The sequence below is a fragment of the Pollicipes pollicipes genome, unplaced genomic scaffold (genome assembly GCF_011947565.3).
Source record: "Pollicipes pollicipes isolate AB1234 unplaced genomic scaffold, Ppol_2.1 Scaffold_7261;HRSCAF=8764_pilon_pilon_pilon, whole genome shotgun sequence".
Taxonomy (NCBI): Eukaryota; Metazoa; Arthropoda; class Thecostraca; order Pollicipedomorpha; family Pollicipedidae; genus Pollicipes; species Pollicipes pollicipes.
The window spans coordinates 29,877,385-29,898,759 of NW_023597054.1; the positions used below are offsets into that span (position 1 = coordinate 29,877,385).

Consider the following 21,375-nt stretch of genomic DNA (forward strand, 5'->3'; position numbering starts at 1 on the left):
CGGCTCTCCTGTAGCGAACACTCATCCAGCCGGATGCCAAACGCCGCGCGAACAGCTCATCGCTGCCTGCGACGTAGCGGTGCCGTGCCGCGGCAGCGGCCCGCTCCCCGACCGCGGAAGTCGCAGCCAGCCGCCGGGCCGCACTCGTCGCCCCCCCCCCCCCCTCTCCCCCTCTCGCAGCCCGTGCTCGCGCCGGCTCCTCGTATTCGCGGCACGGCGCGGCGGCAGTTTAGAATGACCCTTGCCGCCGACAATGGGACCTAACGAGCGCAGGCCGTGCTCGGCCAATTGGCACCCAATCATTTGTATAAAACCGGCTGCACATTGGATGGCAGCGCTCCAGTGGACGTGCGAGGCGCGGCGCTGATGACCCGGCGGCTGCGTGCCGGCCGAGCGGGCGGGCGGCGAGAACGAGAGCTGCCACGCCGCCGCCCAAGGCAGCCTGTTATGCAAATCTGGAAAGGGTTAGAGACATCGGAAGTGGCAAAAGACGGTCATTAAGTGTGGCTGTTTCCGATGGGGCTGGAGGGAAGGGAATTGGGGGAGGGATGTGACCTACTCGGCTATCACGGTTAAACGGTTCGGGGTCTCCATCAGCTGATGAGCGCGTTGCTGATTTACGCCCATGGCAGCTGTCGGACGATGCACACACGCAGTCCGAGTACTCGACGATTAGGTCAACGCGCAGCAAAGGCTTCACACTTTGTTGAGGCCTATATATTTTGTGCTCGACTCGACACCATATGTGCTTCGACATTGATGTTACACTCACCACAACATAACAACCAAGACTGAGCGCCCACCAGAGCGAGTTCACGGACCACCATACAGGCCCGCCACTCGTTGGACGCGACGTTCACTGCTCCCTACTGACGGGAGTCCCGAAGCAAGTCCCTCTACAGGCTTCCGCGGCGACTCTCTTAACGCTGTCACAGACGGTCTCGACGCATCGTGGACGATGCCAACGATATTTCGCAACCCTTAGAACCCAACCTCTCACGAGCGGCTCTCACGAGGCCGTTATTGCCCGCGTAGCCTAGGTTCAGGGAGCGACTGCGAGTCGCCAAGAGTGAGGACATTGTTGGGTATCAAGTACATACGTCGGAAAGGCTGGATCCGAGCCATAAATAAATATGCTTTCGCAATCTACCAGATCGCTGTTCAACGTGACAACGATACTCGATGACCCCACAGACACTCGGGCAATCATAACATCCTGGCACCGTGCAATGCAGGGTCGGAGCAAGCCCTCAAGTCGGTTGAGCTGTAGATAAGTGGGAGAGAAGGGGGAAAGAGGAAGAGAAAAAGGAAATGTGCATAGAGAGAGGGGCAGAGTACCGCCATAGTATAAAGTGTTTTGGGTGCCACGACATGCAACGGCAACATTTGAACGCACTTAAACCTAATGCATTCTACATGAACTAAGAAGGGAAGTACGCGATAAAACAATCCAGTGTCAATGGAAACAAGTTAAAGAGCAGTCACCTCCAATATAATATCGCTCAGAGATCACTGATAAATATTGACGAACCGGTCGACGATGTCGGGTGGTTTCCAACAGCGTGAATATCAAGAGCAATTATCATCGACTACATAGGAACGCAGTACCCCAATTTGGCTCTCATGCCAAATGATTCGTTATTCCTTCAGCCCATCAGCCAATGTAAAACCATCTCCCGTCGGTACCAATGCTCCGACAAGCGACAACAGCGGAACCACTTAACACAGCAGCGCTCTCTGGCCGTCGCTCGGCTCACTCGGGCTCGCTGGCGGAGGTGCCGCGCGTCGGCGCCGGCGCCGCGCCCGCTCCAGCGCCGGCCCCGGAGCCGGCGCCAGGCGCCGGCTCGTGCCGCGTCGCCAGGTGCCGACCGTCGTTCAGCAGGCTGCTGTAGACGTTGATGGCGGCGGCGGCGGGCAGCAGGTGCGGCCCCAGCGTGCCGTACAGGTACGGGTAGTACAGGCTTGGGAAGCTGGGTAGCGACAGCGGCGGGAAGAGCATGGGCGGACGGCAGCGCGGCTCCGGCTCGTACACCAGCTGGTCGTCCCGCATCAGCACGCGCACTGCCACCTTGCGGGCTGCCTGGGAACTCATCTCCTGCTGGATCTGCTTGCGCTTGGTCTTGTAGCGGCGATTTTGGAACCATATCTTGATCTGCAACATCACAATGCAGCACTTAACAACTCAAGATGGATGACTTTAAAGCTGAATTATTTTGACTGGGTTGCCCCGTGAAAATTGAACGGTTCTTAACGTTTGTCACTTTTACCACCTAATTATTTCCAATGAAGCACTTAAACCGATACATTCTTAACCATGGGTCTTTTGCATTCCTCTGGAGTGAACCTCAAGTCCATAGTGAACCATAATAACGAAGACGCCACCAAGGATTCCAGCAACGGCCACTTGTGCTATGGTTTTGCAAAGTCTGGTCATCTGCACCTAACGAATTGCATGAGGTTTGTGACCGCAAGTTACTAGGATGCCTATAAAAGGGAGCACGACACACGTCATCACACTCCTTTCATGGAGCGCCAGCGACTGCTTTGGCCATGTGAGCGCTCAGGGACCACGGCGCAACCGGAATCTGCACACAGGCCCCCACCGTAAATCCACGGAGCTAACCACTCGGCCGTCCCCCCCCCCCCTCCCCGCCTCATGAGGCTGCTCGCTCTGCTGCTAGTTTGACACACCATGACGAGCGTAGTAAAGCTCCAGGAGTGCATTTGCTTTTCATAAAATGGATCAAGCCTTCAGTTCTTTGCAGGCAGCTTGAGCAAGTCCACTCCTAAGCCTAATCCAACAATGAGCGACACTGGAAGTTGTCGACCTGCTGTTGCTGCCGTTGGGGTTTCACGGCGCACTGCTTATGCTGATGCCGTATGGTGCCGTCTGCCACTAACCCTGACGTGAAGGACGGGCACCACGGGGAATCGAACCAGTTATCGATGTTCACTGCACCACGAGGCAACGTTCACGCGATGTTATCAAGTGAGCATTGACTATATTGTCAACACGCGATGTTTCGAAGCCGCGCTCATGATCACCGGTAGTCATGAGCACAGTACGATCCCATGTGATCCTATGGACTGGCCCCTCAATGGCGAGTTTGACTCCCAACCTCCTGGAGCCCAATTACATGTGGGGGACATTACAAATAGGAGGTCGAAATTATATCAAACTTAAAGAAGACATTTACCAATTGTTTCACAGGTAAAAGGGCCAACGAAAATGACAACTGCGTCGTCATGTACGGTTGAGTGCACCTGACTGTCAGTCACACTTTTAAGGCTCCGCGATTGTACCGTGTTTATTCGAGTTTTGTTCTGTTAAACTTTCATGTGCTATGCTTTTAACCACACGTTGTATGTATCTCTTGTTGAGCCTGGCGTATTTGTGTGCTATTGTGGGAGTGTTTTGGTAGTATTCAGTAATGTTTCAATCACACAGGTCGCAGCAAAATGTGTTATTTTGCCACGACGCCTTATCGGAAGATCAAAACAAAGCGGCGGAATACTTGCACCCAGGAACGTAATCAAGTTATCAGCCATCTACGTTCGGGGAACCCTTGGAACGTGTCGACCTTCACTTCGGCGTGAATATTTGATGAAACAATTGCAAAAACCTAACGACACAGGTGTTGATTTGTATTATTTTAAGTGAGCCACCGCCCCTCCCCCCCCCCCCCCCCAGGCTCAATTTGGCCTCCAACGGTGAGCTTGCCGCCCAACCTTTTGGAGCCCAGGCACAAGCGGAATATCACAAGTAAGAGCTCAAAATGACATGGGTTTTAAAGTTTTCTAATGACTGTTTCACAAGTAAAAGAAAAAAAGAAAGTGCAAACTGCAATGTCAGTTTCAACAAAGTGCTGCTGACGGACCTCGTCGCGTTCGAACGCGTTCGTGCGGTGTGCACTGAAGTATTTTCTGTTTTACTGTTCTTGTTCTTGCCTGAGTCTTCTGACATGACTCAGCGGTGTTTCACGTTCTTTAGACTGTGACAAGCTGCGGCCAGTTCGAAGTTCTGCCACGACGCGTTATCGGAGAATTAACACGCGTTCGGGTAGGTTGAAGGTCAACGGTCAAGGTGACCTCCCAGATGCTTTTGCAGAATAAGTGCCGAACGGCCTGGCGTAACCGCACCAAACTTTACATAGCGGTTGGCAACTGAATACTGGATCGTTCGTAGAAAAAGAGGTCGTTCATAGCAGGTATGAAAATATATGTAACTTGCAAGGTCATTGGTCAATGGCAGTTCAAAGTAGGACCGTGGCTGTCAGCAAAGACAATTTCTAGGGACTCGTTCAATCTGATGCAACAACGGAGTGTTAGACGAAGCCATACACCTATGACATAGTTTCTTAGACAATAAGTCAACTCAATTTAGGATTATAACAAGTTTCATTGATTTGGACCGAGTAGGAAGATCAGACCGAGGTCAAAACCAATCTGCTTTTACTCGAGAGCTTGCTGTATTTATAAGTTTCTGATGCTTGTTTTAAAATTATAAATAGCAGGGACCGCAACAGACATATTTCATGGACCTCTTAAACGGAATGTCCCACGTTCAGATATATTGAGGCCAGCATTAGGTATGATAAAAAAACTCACTTTTATAACTATTGGTAGACTTTTCGTTGAAAAACTACTCCAGACAACACAATTTCTCTGATTAGTAAATAAGCCCTTCAATACGTCGTTGTTTGATTAGGTTATCATTAATTACACAATGTTGATTGACAGCCAATTGGCGGCCGTTACATCGAAGTCGTTCTTACAAACGCCATATATGAACGATTCGACAATTATATTTTCCTGGCCTTGATCGCCACTTGGTTATCGGAATGACAGGATTTGAATGACGTTCTTATGGCGTCGTGGGATGCATGGATGATTTAGAAACAGCTTCCTCGAAGTACTCTGCACATCTTTGTGGGCGCGTAGCTCAGAAAACAGAGCAGGTAAGTCTTAAGACAGGCAGGGCTGTGAGCTGAACCGAATGGTCTCCAAAACGGTTATTTCAGTTTAAAACCCCATACAAACGTGGACACACAAGAAGGTAAGTGATTTGAAATGACGCGCAAAACAATTTGTTGTTAGAAGCATACTGGTAGTGTAATCCTTGATCCTTATTCCAATGCAAAAATCAAAACAATCTTGCACAGTATTGGCCACCATAACCTTCGGAAGGTCAAACAATGTCACGGGCCTTATACAAGCATCAGTGACCTTTTGCTTAGAACAGGTATTTAGGTTCACAGCGGTTGCGCCTTGAAGTCCACCCGGGCGCGTCTTAAAGCAAAATCGATCGAAAATCAGCACTCAAAAATGCGACGAATTTGCTAACTGCTACATTCGGAAGAACTCTTGAAATGTGCCTCCTCCCACTTTGACGTGAATATAAAGCGAAACAGGCATGTCATGCTGACGATCAAAATCACCTGACTAAACCTTAGGCGGTAATCGTCCGACGATGGTGAGCAAACTGCACTGGGCGTTCGCTCGACGTCAGCGCTGCGTTACAGCCTGAAGCCTGCCTTGTGGCTACCTGCTGGTTTCTCCGTGGCAAAGTAGTTAAAAAATTATGATCATGCCCGGTGACAACATCTTACACCAAGCCAGAGCGAGAAAATGTGTCTGAAAAACTCCCTTTTCAGCGAGGTAAGACTCAAGCTATCAAACTTTGACCGAAAGGTATGTCAAATCGGGGAAAATTTGTTTTTAGTGTGTCTTGGAGGGCTTAGCTGTTTTCTCCGGCCAACACCTCAAAGCTGTTTCACTAACTGCACTCCTGTGGCGGACGCTTAATGGCCGTGATATGCGACGGATCCAGTACCCCATTACTTCATAGTTTTAACCCACATCCAAAGCAAAAAGCGTCTGAGCCAATAAACAGGTGGTTCAAAATCAGTGTAAGGCGGTCGGCAGCTTACGCCGACCCCACACGGAGGCTCCAAAATATTGAAGAATATCGACCGCATCGAAGGCAACTTGAAAACTGAATTGCGTTCTCGCACTGCCCAATACACATAAACATGGTGCCGGATGGAAGAAATTGAGATATACGGAGCTGCTGTCTCGGATTAGGAACCGTTATGTTCCTAAAATTTGCATGTGAAACCCGTACTTCTAGAGCGAAAACAATCCATAGTATATGGATGCCATGTTCAACATTGCAAAACACCAGAACATTCATCACTGAGACAAAAGAGATAAAAAATGTCAAACACACTAAAAGAAACTTTCTCCTCGCCCGGAAAAAGGTAATGGTCTCATCAGTATTCAATAGCGAGAATCGAAAAGAGGTAAGAAATGAAAAGGCCAACTCATGTGACCTGAGAACGTCAATCCTTCTCCAGAATCGAATATTGAGCCGCATTGTATGAAACGTTTCGAACCTATGCTTATAACCTTAGAAGCAGGAATATCGACGGGCCGAGGCTGCGGTCCCCTCCAAACCGGGCGACCTTGGTCGCTGCAGACATCAGACGGCGGGCAGCGGGCGCGCGAGCACGACCGTTGTGAAATAACCCATCCGAAAGTTTTTCGAAAGGATAACGGCTGAACTACTCAACGATACGAATTCTCGTATCGTTTAAAGATGGGACTGGGATGCATATTCCACCTCCATAATTTTGAGGTTGACCTCTGAACAGCTGAAAGTTTACAGCAACACAAAGATGGTAACTTTACCTGTGCTTTTCCAGCTCCCCACCAGATTCCAGCACGATTTCGCGGTGTTGTGAATGCTTATTTTCTCTTATTTGCAATCTGAATATCGTGCAGGTGAAGAACTCGACTAGCCGTCCTTCTAAACGTACTAATTGATGTTCTAATGCGTTCAAAGGGACATCTTCCGATGTCTTCCAGCTTTTATTTAAGTTAAAGTAGGTAAAAAAAATAATACAACGAAGAGGGAGACATCCGATGATTTTGCTTAGGGGGGGGGGGGGGGCTTTTGGATGTTCCTTTGTTTTGTTTTGCTTTTGTTGTCGTTTTTTGTGAAACCCTGTCTTCGACATAATCACTTTATTGACCTGTGTAGAAATGCATAGAGATTACAGTTATGCCATTATATCGTCATCTTATTACAAAGAACCTCATGCGTCAAACACTGCAATCACCAGTGCTGCCGAATGTGTTCTGCTGCATGACATCGGTAGGCCAAGCGGGTGCTGAGCATGGGTGTTTGAATTTTTCCGGCCAGAGTGATAGCGAACCTTCGAATGTACGACCATCGTCAGCGCCGCCCAGAGGTGGCCAGGGTGGCTGGGCGTGGGTGAGCTTATTGAGCTCGTAGTATGCACGCGACATGCATACTACGAGCTCAACATGCACACTGTAACCCCATGATCACTTAAGAGCCAGCTCAAGAAATAACGCTGTTACTATAAAGCTGGATTACGCGTGGCATTGACATGACCGTCGTTTTGTTCGTCACACGCTTAAATTGTAGTGGGCTTGGAAAGATCGTTTTCGGTTCAGACACGTAACAGCTTGGAGCGGCGTATTCCAAGGAGTACAGCAGGCTCGCAATGCGCATGCACTGAAACGAGAGAGGAAAAGGCATTCCAAACAGGAGCGAAATTGCCTAAGCGCATTTACGGCATGGTTGGAGACCATTCTCTTCAATATTGCGTGGAGAGGTACTTACGTTTCGTTTTATATTCACTGAAATGCGTGCATTTTGTATTTTGCATATTCTGAACAGTCCTTTCTTGTCAATACATAGATCAATAATAAGTAACTTACTGAAGTACACAATGGGATATCACTCGCATATTTCACGTGCCAGTATGCAAAAGGAAAGTGCGACTGCAACCCTTTTGTTGCACAAAATTAGGGTGCTTCTACAAAGCTGATGCAAACTGAGGCTTCCATGTGTATTGTTGCTAATAAGTACATTCTAGCTTTCAAAACATGTAATACGCGTTTATATATATATATATATATTATATATAATATATATATATATATATATATATATAATATATTTATATATATATACACACACACACACACATATATATATATATATATATATATATATATATATATATGTAGAAAACTGTCAGCATGCAAACTCTGAATTCATAATGCTGAGAAGAAGGAGCTCAAGGCTTCCATTGCTTAACGCGCGTCCGGGCGGCCGGTTGGACATCCTTCGTTCCGGCGGGGTGGGGTCAATTGAACCCCCCCCCCCCCCCCCCCAGCTGAGATCTCAAGAGCTAAGACGGCTAGATTAACTCAATTCCTATGGTGTGTTGGCCTGCACGTGAACTCACTTAGGTCAAAGTTTGAGCCTCCTAGGTCGAGTCAGTTAGGGTCAAAAGTCACCTTCAGAGTGAGAGTCACCTTCGAGCCAAATAAGGTCAAACAAGGTCAAACTCCAATTTGGTCTCCAAATTGTCCTCTCAACCTTGATACCTGTTCTAAGAAAAAGGTCACAAGTTCATTCATGGTCAGTGATCTTGTTTGATCTTTCGAAGACCATGGTGACAAAAATCACGGAGGACTGTTTTGAGCTTTGCATTGGAATAAGCGTATAATAAGTGAAATAAGTGGAATAATAAGTGAAACAGGCATGCTGCGCAGACACACACAATCACTCGCCTGAGTGATGGGTACGAGATGTGTGGACATTTGGCTGCATGCACTCCCGACACAATTCATTGATCGCAAGTGCCTCCAAACGATGTGTTTGCTCGGCACAAATCACCGAAAATCAAACAAAGCCCGCAGAACGGCTCAGTGTGATGAGTTGCGTCGGGGCGTAAGCCTTTCGTTTACGACCTGCCGGGCGCACTTCCCATACGGTGTGCGCGCAGTAAATCGATTTGTACTCGACTAAACAAGCAAACGAATGCGTTTGTTGTCAATAATACAGAGCTGGTGTCGCTTGTTCTGTCCTAGCGTGCGATGCCGGGGCAGTAAAGTGAAACAAACCAGGAAAAACAACCAGCTTCTCATCTCTGCAGCCTTTCTGAACAGGAACACAAATCGGACAAGCAGCTGCATTTTTTTAAATCACGCAGATGTTTGGTGACTTCCAAGCCGCTTGTGACATTACAAAAGTAAAGGGGATGCTTTCGGTTCCCAATGTGCACATATTTTGTGGTTTTGGTCAAAGATCAAGGATCCCAAGACAGAAATTGAACCAAATAACTCCAAAGACATAAAGATATACACGCATGTATGCACAGAACTTATCTGATAAAGGCAGTTCTTGTAAGTATCTAAACGTGCAAGGACAGGATGGAACCCATACTACCAACGTTTGGAACACGCATTGCGCCAGAATGCTGCAAAACCGTCGAGACTGAATGCTTAAATTCGCCCTCGAATAATCGTACCTTGTATATATACATATATATATATATATATGCATATATACATATACACGCATATATATACATATATATATAAATATATATATATATATATATATATATATATATATCTATATATATGTATGTATACGCGTACCGCGATGTAATTTATCCTCACTTAACTACCTTGAAGTCGCTGAATTGAGTTGTGTGTGTAAATATATACGTTACATACTTCAGTTGGATATATTACCCTCCTAGCACCTTCAAAACCACCCAGCAAGAAATTATATCATGGATGGAATAACTGTTCGAACTACCTTGTGGTCTGATATGTTAGCATGTTCACATCGTTTCGGTCCGTTAACTCTCGAAAGCAAAAAAGACCAAGGAGGCGGCACACACGGCGTTGGCCAACAACTTTATCAGTAAGCCAAGCGAAAGCATCAACACAATAAAGCAACTAACTCTGCGGAATGATCCCCAAATATCCAGGAGATGAATGACACCGACCTGTAATGCAGAAAGATGAAGGAGGCGGCACATTTATCCCGGTTATCTCAGAGCTATTCTTCCTGATTATCTCCGTCGGTAGAGCATGGGACTCAAAATTAGAAGACCCTGGTTCGAATTCCAGTAGCTCCAGTGACAGACTTCGGGTTGTGATGCATATATGGCTGAAAGCCAATCATCATCGAACCCTTCTGAGGACTCAATAACACCTAACGATGTCCGGAGATTTAACTGGCTAAAACGTTGTGTAAATATTGGCACACCAGACGTGGACAATAGTCCAAACTTCTGTGATACAAGTACGATATTCAATTCGCAATACTAACAACTCATCCCAACTCTTTCGTGAAACTAGGAACTTACGTTATCGTGCGTGACATCGAGTCCATATTGTGCGGAATCCATGCTACGCTGACATACTAATTTCATACCTGGACCATCTTCGTCACGCAGAAATCTCGCGGTTTGAAGGAGGTCTACTAGCAGCTCTCTGACGTTTTATTTTCCGAGGAACAATCAGACAGTTATGAACCCAAGATAGCAGCCTGCCAGCCTGATCAAACATCGAACAACGGAAAAATTGCTTCTTTGCAGCGCTTCCTCCGGTCACAATTCTACAGCCGAAGAACCGTCATAATTATAAACGTTACATGTAACCTTCACCTACTTGGAGCTCATGCTAACACGCGGTTGGGTTAGGCGAGTTAATTTCATCCCCCGAAGATTTTTTCCGGGATGGTTTCCGAACAGCGCGGCGTAGCCGCTCCAAATTTGCATAGCTGTAAACAATGAATAGCAAATCGTAGACTATAACAAAAAATTAGATGCACCCTTGTCAAGTCGCTAACCTGCCGCAGGTCAAAGTCAGGCCATGTATTCAGCGAAGTCAATATCCAGGGAATCGTTCAATCTGAGGCAACAACGGAGTGTCGCAAAAGGTCAACCAAGGTCATTGACCTTTAATGAGCATGTGATCTTTTGCTTAGAACCGGTATCTAGGTTCTGGGGGCACTTTGAAAACCATCCTGGAGCCTGACCTTGTTTGATCTTATTTGACCCAAAGTTCACGACCTGGGAACCTCAAACTATAACCTAAGTGAGTTCACAAACTGGCAACCCGGGTGCATGTTACAGCCAGACATTGTGCAGGAATGTCACAGCACGTAGAGCGGACGCCTACCAAAACCAAAACTACCATATGACTGAGGAGAACTTGGAGAAGCCTTGTGCTTCTTTCGTTGATAGCACTTCTTCGACTGACAAAATGCATTTCAATGACAGCAGAATTTCATGTAAGATACACGTAGGCTTGTCGCCGGACGCACCGGCGCGCTCACGCTACCGAGTACCGGCCCTCCCACGCTACCGAGTACCGGCTCTCCCACGCAACCGAGTACCGACCCTCCCACGCTACCGAGTACCGGCCCGCTCACGCTACCGAGTACCGGCCCGCTCACGCTACCGAGTGCCGGACCGCTCACGCTACCGAGCATGAGCCCGCTCACGCCACCGAGTACCGGCCCTCCCACGCTGCCGACTACCGGCCCGCTCACGCTACCGAGTACCGGCCCGCTCACGCTACCAAGTGCCGGTCCGTTCACGCTACCGAGTGCCGGCCCGCTCACGCTACCGAGTACCGGCCCTCCCACGCTACCGACTACCGGCCCGCTCACGCTACCAAGTACCGGCCTGCTCACGCTACCGAGTACCGGCCCTCCCACGCCACCGAGTACCGGCCCTCCCACGCTACCGAGCCCGCTCTGCAAAGTTTCATCAGCCGCAATCCTCGACCCTCCACGTTTGATATCGGAGTGCATTGATCTCGCAATAGCAGGGTTTCCATGGCACTGGTCCTAAGTTTCTGGCACAGTCACCAAGTCGGCGAGCCAGATCCCATTAATAACGACAATGGGCTATGCAAATGGTTTCGGTGGCACTAGATACGGCTGTCCCGGAACCTCATGTTTTTGTGTGCCGGTCAGCCGGTCAGTGTCGCGAACGTGTTATCTACAGTCCAGGGAACCTCCACTTCAGCTTAGCTTGCACCCTTTGCAGGTGCGCCCCGGGAAGCGCTCAGTGACTGCATATTCGATCACCTTCAGGACCAACGACCATTACCTTTTGGAACTACGTTTGTGTCGGTGGACAGGTGGGCATGGCGGCGGCCATCTTGCATTTAACTCAGTACAAAGCAGTACAGTGCCAACGCATTCCATTCAAGCATGCCGGTTCCGGCGGCTTTACATCCCTATCATGACAGTGCATACAACGGCAGATCCAGAACGCCATCTGGTGGTAGGTAATGCCGGCTTGTGGGTTGGGGTGGGGTGAGGGCGAAGCATAAAAAGGCGTTCTGATTTTTTAAAAAATAAGTGAGTTTTCCTCCCTTCACCTCAAGGCGTCTTCTAAAACAAACTTCTTGTCGCAAAATTTGCGCAAATCTTCACCTTAAAAAATGTGTGATTCTATGCCCGATTTTGGCGACCGTCGAGGGACGGGCGGGCGCCGTCTCGTTGTCCCACGGACTCACCCTTGAGTACAGGGAATTGAGGAATGACTCAAGGGAAATAATCATTGACATTATAATGTTGTGTTAACAAATAATGCTGTTCCATTCGTGAATTTTTGGAAGGCTGATCAAAGTGAGGTTGTTTACACAAATCACAGAAATGACGATGTTCCCTTTAATCAAAGACAACTTATTGCTGAAGCAAGACATGTGCCCGAGATGATTTAACTTGCAGAGAAGAACTGGATTGAGGTTCAAAGCAGACAACACCATTCCATAAGAATGTGACAAATTCCTGTCATCGGTAGGTACAATACTTTATGATCGCTGTCAAAGTCCTAAAACCCTAGCTATTTCAGTTGTGCTCTCGAAATGCAGACTGACTTCATAATATGGGGGTGAAATGGTTGGCGGTTACCGTGTATTTCTAAAGACACGGATGCTAAACAGCTTTGCGTGGTTGACCACCGTGTCTACACAATTTTGCAGCTGATGCCCCTGTCAATTTTTGATGCTCGCAAGTGGCTCCAAATCGCTGCTATCGTTCTAGTGGTATTGTATATCTATGATGGTTACTGAGAAAATAATTCAATGAAAATTGTGATTTTGGACGTACCAGGCCTCATAGATCTCTTTCATAGTTCCAAAAGAATATGTTTCGCTTACATTTTGTTCTGCCATATGTGAAAGTTCATCTCAGTTCCTTTTAGGAAAATGTCATGCTGGGAACGTAACCCAGTGATTTTTGTCACGCGCTAAGTGCATATGTATTCTAAACGCTTTTACTATCCTTTTTCCCATGCACTAAAGGCATAGATACTGCACTTACTTCTTTACTTTTACTTTTTATTGCACTTTATACACTTGTTACTTTTTTACTTGTTCTGATATGCAGTTTTACCTGTATAGACAAAATACTTTGTAAAAACAACGTTCTTGTAAAAATGCAAACAACAAGCCTTTTTAAACGGGCATTGCGCTATCTCCGCACTCCGGTCCCCAGACCACATCGCACAGCCAAGTACAGATGTATGATGCCGCTCATGCGAAAAGGTGGCGCAGAAAATGTAGATATAACATCAGGGAATCGATTTCCAAACCTTTTTATGGCATGCCAGATACTCTGCTACCTAACTAATGAAGATCTTGAATACCAGCCCTTCACTTATGGCACAGATACATCTAGAATGTGTGCATGATGAATGGTTGTATTTCTAGCCGAGATATTTCGGAGATAATACAGCATTTACTCAGGCTCACCGGCTAGAAATCAGCACATTCAGGACGCCTATTCGTTATCACGTACACGCTGACCAGGTAGCCTAAATTTCAGTTTGAGACCCGTTTGTGGTCGATTGCCTGCGCGCTGGGTGATTCCTGATGCTTTGGTTGCATTTACGTCACGATTAACTCCCACTTGCACTCTAGCACACGACGCCACCAGCTCGTACACAAGCAAACATGTGCTCTCGATCCAGCCTGATACAGTTACTAATTTGTACGTAACTTAGTAAACACACTGTCTGTTTGTTTCCAGACTGGCCCACTGACCTGCACCTAACCAAGCTGTGACTCTCTCCCTCCCAACCCCAAACCTATTGCTCGAGTTAGCCGTGACCCAGTCTCGTCCCATTCCTACTCCAGTCGCCTGTGCCTGCGTCTGAGTGAGCCGTCCAGTAAAATCCCTAACCCAAACGACTTTTGTCCCGTCCTGAGACCTACAGCCTGCAACCTGTGATGTGGTCATTCCATTCCACCCACACCTAGACCACGACCCCACCGACCCGTACCTGAGCAAATCGTGACCCCATTTCGTCCATCGAATGACATCCATTTCTAACCACACTGACCTGAGTTTCGGTGAGCTTCAGCGCCTGCGCCAGGTCAGCCCGCTCCGGGCCGGACAGGTACTTTTGGTGCGAGAAGCGCCGCTCCAGCTCGTACACCTGGGCGTGGGAGAAGGCCGCTCGCGAGCGCTTCTTGCGCGGGCGGTCCCCAGCCTCCTCCTCCCTGCAGTCGTCGGCTACCTCCCCAGTCAGCGAACCGGGTGTTCCACCTGCCGAACAAGGTCGCTGAGGGTCACGGAGGGTCAGGGGTCATCGGCCGGCCTGCGGCCAGCGAGCGAATTGGCACATGCATGTACGTGCATCATATCCAAGTAAATATATGTTGACAAGCAGAAAATCCAGAACGGGGCGTTTTGATTGTTCAACCAAGGGTCTTGCTTTCCTTAAACAGGGCCTACTTTTCCAGACAGGGGCCTGCTGGTGCATAGGAAGGCTCTTTTATCCAGAAAGGGATGCTTGCAACTCGCGAAGGGGCCTCCAAATCTGGCCAAGAGGCCTTGCTATCCCAAAGCAGGCCATCCCAATCTGGAAACGCGGCCATCTGATGCAGGAAAGGGGCCCCTTGTTCCAGAAAAGGGCCTTCTGAACATTGATAGTGCCTTCTAACCCAGAATAAGGCCTTCTAGTTCGTAACGGGCACCCCCGAGCCAGCAAAGGGGCCTCCCTTTTTAGGGAGGCCCTTTACTGTTTGCTGTGAAGAGGCTTCTTTGTGTCTTTTTGGGGTCCTTTTTGTGGAGTATTCCACCTTTATTGTATTTTTCGCTCCTTGTTAGATCAGACGCATTCGATTTGTTCAGTAGGTAATGCCAGTTTTCTCGACGTCCTACTGCATAGCTCAGATTTGTGATTTGAAGTAGCCGACCCTTCGGGAGAAATCTCATTTTACTCCCTGCTCATCACCATGAAGGTAATGCCCTCCACTTGCCTGACATTTTCAACGGGTGTTTCTGTGGTGTGTGCAACACATCACAGAAACACTTGTAAAGGATGTGATGTGATGTGATGTGTACCAAAATGTTCGTGTAACACATGCTACGAAAGCTTAAAACACTCTGGTTATTCAAAAAGACATGCGAACATGACGCTTTTATCTCCGGATTTCACGAAACGTTATACGATGGCCTTGATTTCTAACCCTTTGTCGTTTACACGGTGGCCCTTTTCGGGGTGCACTCTGGCTTTGGGAATGGGAGCATGACATGATCCATGTGACGCACTAGTTCAAACTTGAACCAATCAGCTTCTCTGTAACAGGCCCTTGCACGATGGGCAAACCAGAAACATCCCTTCATTCACACCAGTAGAGGCGCGCGCGGTTGTTGTCATGACGACGGTGGTCGCGACTGCAGGGAAGAAATGTAGTGCTTGTACAAAACGTTGACAGCGTAATTTGGACCCGAAAGCCATCAAAGTCCATATTCTTGTTATGTCTTGGTGGTGGTGCAGTGGCACCACCCAGTGCTATTATTTAACATAACTAGTCCTGAGGTTTCACTAGAGTATGTTCTTGAAACATGCCACAAAGATAGGACACCTTTTAACACATTGTTGGGTTTTCTGAATCAAGGACCCCTTGATCCGAATTTTGGCAATCTACGGGTAGCTGCAATGCCTTTAGTTTGGGAAAAGAAGGACCACCACTCCCAAAATGTGGGAGTGAAAAATTCAAGAAAGATTTTCAAAATAAAACTCAAAAGCTAAATATTACTATTTAACCACCATTTTCACAGATTTGTGGTCCAATGAGTTGATTAAATATTTCTTACGAAAACCTTAACTCTTTGAGCTTATTTACCTACTTTTGTTCTTCCTGGTTTCATACAGGTGTGGTACACACTCATTTTCCCTTCATGTTTGATAAGCTTGTAAGATAACATCTATGGGCTAGAAGGTTAACCAATTTTTCTGCAGAATTTTCCAACTGCAAACTTACACATATTTCGCACATATATTGGATGAATTCGCCAGCCGCCCAAACATGTTTGATACGCACCCAAGAGTAAACAATTCATAGGAGATGAAGAAAATGATGTGAAGGAAGACAATTATTTTTACTGCCATTTTTACCTGATTAAATCTCTAGTAAGCCGGTTTTCTGTTCATGGTGTGGGTTAACACTGACAAATTAAGCCATTCCAGTTTCACCACCTCATCACGTTAAATTATCCTGCTGGACGTAGCTTTGGGACAGACTTAGTGCAACTAATACGGAAGTGTTTGGCATAGGAATTCTGCCCCTCAAAACTCACATTCTAATCTTGTAGGTTAGTGGGTATGATTAATATTTATATGCTGTGGGTGGGTCGAATGGCCGTCTGTCAACAAACCATGCGAAAGATATTGATTTTTTGTTTGCGGAAGCAGAAAAATGCCTGCCCTTAAACATCCAGTAATTTTATTCTGTGGCGCACCGAACTGCTAACCTTGCCTGCTTCCAAAATATGTTTTATAACGAGATTTGGCCATTTTCTGTTTTACATCCATCGAATTTTGTTCACCACCCTCTAAAACGACATTGTACAGGGATGCAATTTGGTCGACCTTTGGCATCAGGTTTTTCGAGCGTATTTTTTCATTTCAGTGCATCTCTCGCAAATGAAGGTGAGTTGCAGATATCTGACTTCAGCTAAATGTTGCAAGTGCACAGTTGCAGGATGTGATGCAGCATTCTCTTCCCGGGTGCCGAACGCATGACAACTTGTTGGCAGCTGCTGCCTCCCGGACCCACGTTCTTAGTAAGTACCGAAACAGCGAGAAAAAGGGAGAGCAACGGGGTATGGAGTGGCCATTCCCGATAAGACTGAAAAGGCAGGCGTATTAGCTCCCTAATCATGTTTTTAGGGCGGGGAAAATGGCGATGTGGCTTATCATTGGTCCAGAACGGACAAAAGAGGTATCCTGGGACAGGGTACCCATGAAAAATGTACGTCAGGGAGCGCTGACAGATGGCTTGGGGTTTGACGCCTCAGCAGATGTTCAGCAAGCACCGGATGCAAAGTGGTCTTTTGTGATCCGTTTGCGGTTCATTGTGACTCACATTTTGTGTGCGCGACAGGACGCCGAGTCGCTACCCAGCGCTAGCCTCCCTCGTCCCTGTACGTCTTCCACTCGTTCCAAAAAAAAAATAACCAGTCCCGCTCTACCTAGCAGTCTGTATGATTGCGACAAACCTTATAAATCCCTCATGATGCCCTGCAGTGCAAGGCAATTAACTTTAGCCAAGTGAATCGTCCACACATCGTCAGCGCTATGCCCCGCCATCGTCCATACATCGGCAGTGGTGCGCCCCTCCACTGTTCATACATCGGCAGTGGTGCGCCCCTCCACCGCTGTGGCACACGGCGATCGGCGCGCGTTGGCTGCAGCCGAAGGCCGGGCCCGCCGACAGTGGCGCCGTACCCAGCGCCAGCGCTCCTCCCGTGTGACCGCGCCGCTGGCTCAGCACGCGCCCGACCAGCGGCCGGGTACCCGGCGACCCGGCCGAGCGCGGCGGCCACTTAGCGCCGGCCGCTGCCCGCTCAGGTGACCGGAGACTGCCGCCGACGGCGCGCCTCCGTCTGCGGTAAACTGCTGAGCAGGGCGCTGGCAGCCCGACGTCGGCGGCCGTCGTGTCAGGCAGTCACTGTGGCCTGTTGGTCAACACCGCGAGCTGCAGCCAGGTCCCGCCCAGCCAAGCACCTCGCCGTGCGGGCGTCCGGTGACGGCCTCTGAGTGTTCGTGTGGCGATGCACACAATGAATGTGTTCAAGTGCAGATGCAATCCAATGAACTGGGCCGAGATAAGGTGATTTAGCGTTGGTATCGTTCGAACGCCTTACAGCGCATTCCCACTCTCTGCTCTGAGTGGTCGTATTGTGCCATGTGCCTGGTATTTCGGTTGTTACGGTACGACAGTATGGCGTCATGCGCTCCGAGATGAGGGGTCCTAAGCACGAGGTAAACGGCGTACGGGATGAGTGGGTATAAAAGTAGTGATGAATGGTCATTCTTTGTCACTTTTCGGATCATTCGTTGTCTTTTTTCCAGCAGTGGTTGTTTTGGACGGAGCCGCTCCCCATCTCGGCAAATACTGGCCCTCACGGGTCGTGTGACCTGTCCCCCCACCCCCCTACCACCACTCCAGTGAATGCTCAGCGTCGTAACCTCCATGGGTGTAGCCAAGAGAGCGGGGTTATGTCCCTCCCTTCCTCCCCTTAGGTTCGTATTTATCACTTAGCACCATATACTGCTACTAATATAAGCCTATTCATGGAATGGAATAATGTGAGACGGGGGTGGTTCCCGCCCCTTCCTTCTCCTTCATCACGACACTTTTCAAACGTTCGTACTCCAAAATGGTGTCTGGTCGCTGCAGTAATCAATCATACGCAAGGAATTTATCGCGCGAGTAAGAGTGAAATGTGAATAAGAAGTCACTTGAACGAGCCCGAGGACTGATAAAGAGTAAGCGCTAATTTTACTCCCTGAAAGTACGAGCCTGTAAAGATTTCATCCCGTTCGATCAAAACAAGGCATCATTTACGCAACAAGCGCGAGGTTGGTCCCAACTGGGTCACACACTTACGTGATGTTCGCAAGCTATACTGTGCCCCTATGTTATGTCTGATTACCGCAGCGGTCCATAATGCGCCGAATATGTATGGTATGATCTGGAGTAAAAGGTCGCTTAACATTTAGTCAAACGTGTTTGGAAAGTAACGAAAAGAGCTCGTTTGCGACAAAAACAATTTATACCCCAAGGAAATGAAAGCCTGAAAACATTTGCTCCCGCTCCTCATAAACAGGGCACCATCGGGGCAACAATTATTGTGATTGGCCTTCGTAGGCCCGATCGGGGTGCCAAGCCAAACCGCGTTAGCAAAGCAATACAAGCGCGGGAAAAAGCGCAAGGCGATACGCCTTTGGGGATCAGGTTTACTTCTATCCGCTAGCTGTCTGAATTAAACACGGCACTCAGCCAAGCCCTGATGCCAGGAGCCACGCAATCGAAAAGATGAAAGCGCCAGCTATGTAGGCGTGTACTGGCTGTGGAGCTGACACATCTGGGGTGCAAACATAACTTTTCCGCACCTCCGCTCACAGAACTCAGAAGCGGATTTTTTACGGAAGACACAGTGCGTGTCTTATCTTTCGAGCATTCAGAGGAGGGATTGTTTGGGATTACGCTCTTAGCTAACTTGACTCAAGGAAGGATGGTGAATTGTGAACTTTGTACCCCCCATACTGGATTATTGCGCGTGAATCACTCGATCTACTGCCCAGTCCCGGGTCTATCTAAACAGCTGAAATGAGACCTTGTCCTCATCACATCGGAGCACTCTGTGCGCACGTACAGCTCGCTCTTCCGTGCAGTCGGTCCGTCTAAACGTCCCGCTCGTAGGCAGTGGACTGCTGTTGGATCGCAGGGCCGCCCGCGCCCACTCACCTATCTCGGCGTCCTCAGTGTCGACGTCGATGGGCTCCTCGTCGGCCGGCGTTCGGCCGGGACTGCGGCGGTCCGGCGAACGCCGGCGCTCCTGGCGCTCACGCTCCGTCTCCCCGGCCGCCAGGTTCAGTGGCTGCGCGGCGCCCGAGCAGCCCGACCGCTGCGCCAGGATACTGGCCATCGAGAACGGCGACGGTAGCGCCGGCAGCGCCTCGCTCTCCGTGACGGCCAGCATGTCGCTCCGTGTGGGACGCTCCTCCGCGCCAGCCCCGCGCCCCAGCCCGCCGTGTCCGTGCTACTGTGCCCTCCGGCCGCGCCGCCGGCCGCCGGCCCCGCGACCCTCGGCCCTCTCAGCGGCCGCTTTGTCATCCGGGAGCCGGCCGGGGGCGGAGCTTGCCTCGAGTGCGGCCAATCAGCGCGCCCGTCGCTCCGACAAATGCTGGCGGATTAGGAGGCGCCGGCATGTTTGCAGGCGGCTTGTGTGTTTAACGCAGGGCTTAATGGCCAATTTGTCACCGACAGCCGGCAAGCGATTTATCTGGCAACGTTTGCGGCGCGCGGTGTAATGGTTGCTGCGACCGGTCTTGGTGCGATGGCCGTATCGGCTGTCAACGGCGCTGTTCTGGCGCGCCCCTCAAGCCGCGCCGCGCCGTCGACGTCCCGGGGCGGCAGGTACACACGCGTTGCCTAACGGTGCCGTTCGCTGAGCGATGTTTCTTGTCCTGCCGGTGAGTGACGTAGCAAGTATCCGTTGCATTGATATCGTCTGTGACAAATGCGGCATTGTAGGGAAGGCAACGGTTGGGTACCATTTACTGGAACTAGTTGTTTATTTTTCAGTTCAAGAGCGCCGTACAGAACATCATTTGTCTAAGAAGCTGTTAGACTCACATTTAAACGTGAACATTTCGGTGGAAACAGGCTGAAATTGATTGCTTCCAAAATAGCCTACTGCACTCACAAAATCACCTTCATGATACCTGGTCTCTTTTAACACATGTGGTGCTGAATTTCCGCTGAAAAGGTTTCGTTGAAATAACAGCACCATCGAGCCCTCCCAAACACCATCTGCTGTCCTTTGGTTTGGAATCAGCCTCGGATTTGTCCGCCGAAGGCGAGCTACCTAGCGCCTCACGTGCATGTGGACCCGCCAACCACTCAGATACGTTACGTTGAAAACCTCGTCGTTTGTGTGACAATAGCTCGTACGTGCCGGATCAGAGTGAGGATCGATCATGGCAATGGTTGGGCCAAGCCTCTTTTAACGTCACTGCTTTACATGCACCAGTATCGGGTTAACGCTGAACTTTCACGTGACGTGCGTGGGCTGGGGAGATCTCCCACTCTTGTCATACGTTTGAAAGGAGTGTGCCTGGTCGAACTGGGAGTTTGTATTGTGCACGTAGGCTTGCAGAGACCTTCCATTTACAATCGATTGGTGTCTTTCGTCCCTGTAAATGCACTTCCATTGACCAAACATTTCAAGTGTTCCAAGTTGTTGCTGGCAGACAAAGTTTTCGGGTGACCCCAAAACATTATTCACCACTTATTCTCTGCCTCTATCTCGAGCGTATCGTTGGTGTCTGCAAATGGTCTTCCAATAAGGGAGCTCGTTATCACTGACAGCAAGTTTGGAACACCCTGACTGCGGCCATTGTGCAAACACGCATTTGTTTACAAAGTTGAGGCAAGATTGAGAAAAGGCATCACTATCACGGATATAATATCTCTTCCGAGTATCGTCCTTGTCTAGTG

General features: G+C 48.9%; 1 protein-coding gene across 1 annotated transcript; it reads right to left on the reverse strand.

The window, feature by feature from the left end:
- Positions 1–1,753: 1,753 nt before the first annotated feature.
- Positions 1,754–19,894, reverse strand: LOC119111284 (homeobox protein Nkx-3.2). Its single transcript, XM_037235102.1, has 4 exons — positions 19,621–19,894; positions 14,199–14,404; positions 1,851–2,152; positions 1,754–1,766 (listed from the first exon to the last, which is right to left on the reverse strand). The coding sequence occupies exons 1-4, from the start codon at positions 19,853–19,855 to the stop codon at positions 1,754–1,756; spliced, it is 756 nt and encodes a 251-aa protein (XP_037090997.1). The 5' UTR covers positions 19,856–19,894.
- Positions 19,895–21,375: the final 1,481 nt, after the last annotated feature.

What these genes read in the sequence shown, in the direction of transcription:
- LOC119111284 (XM_037235102.1), bottom strand. Translation starts at nt 19,855, where the DNA reads ATGCTGGCCGTCACGGAGAGCGAGGCGCTGCCGGCGCTACCGTCGCCG. An exon ending in CACTGAGGACGCCGAGATAG is followed by an intron (nt 14,405 to 19,620) that starts GTGAGTGGGCGC and finishes CTTGTTCGGCAG; the next exon opens with GTGGAACACCCGGTTCGCTG. An exon ending in TGAAGCTCACCGAAACTCAG is followed by an intron (nt 2,153 to 14,198) that starts GTCAGTGTGGTT and finishes GTGATGTTGCAG; the next exon opens with ATCAAGATATGGTTCCAAAA.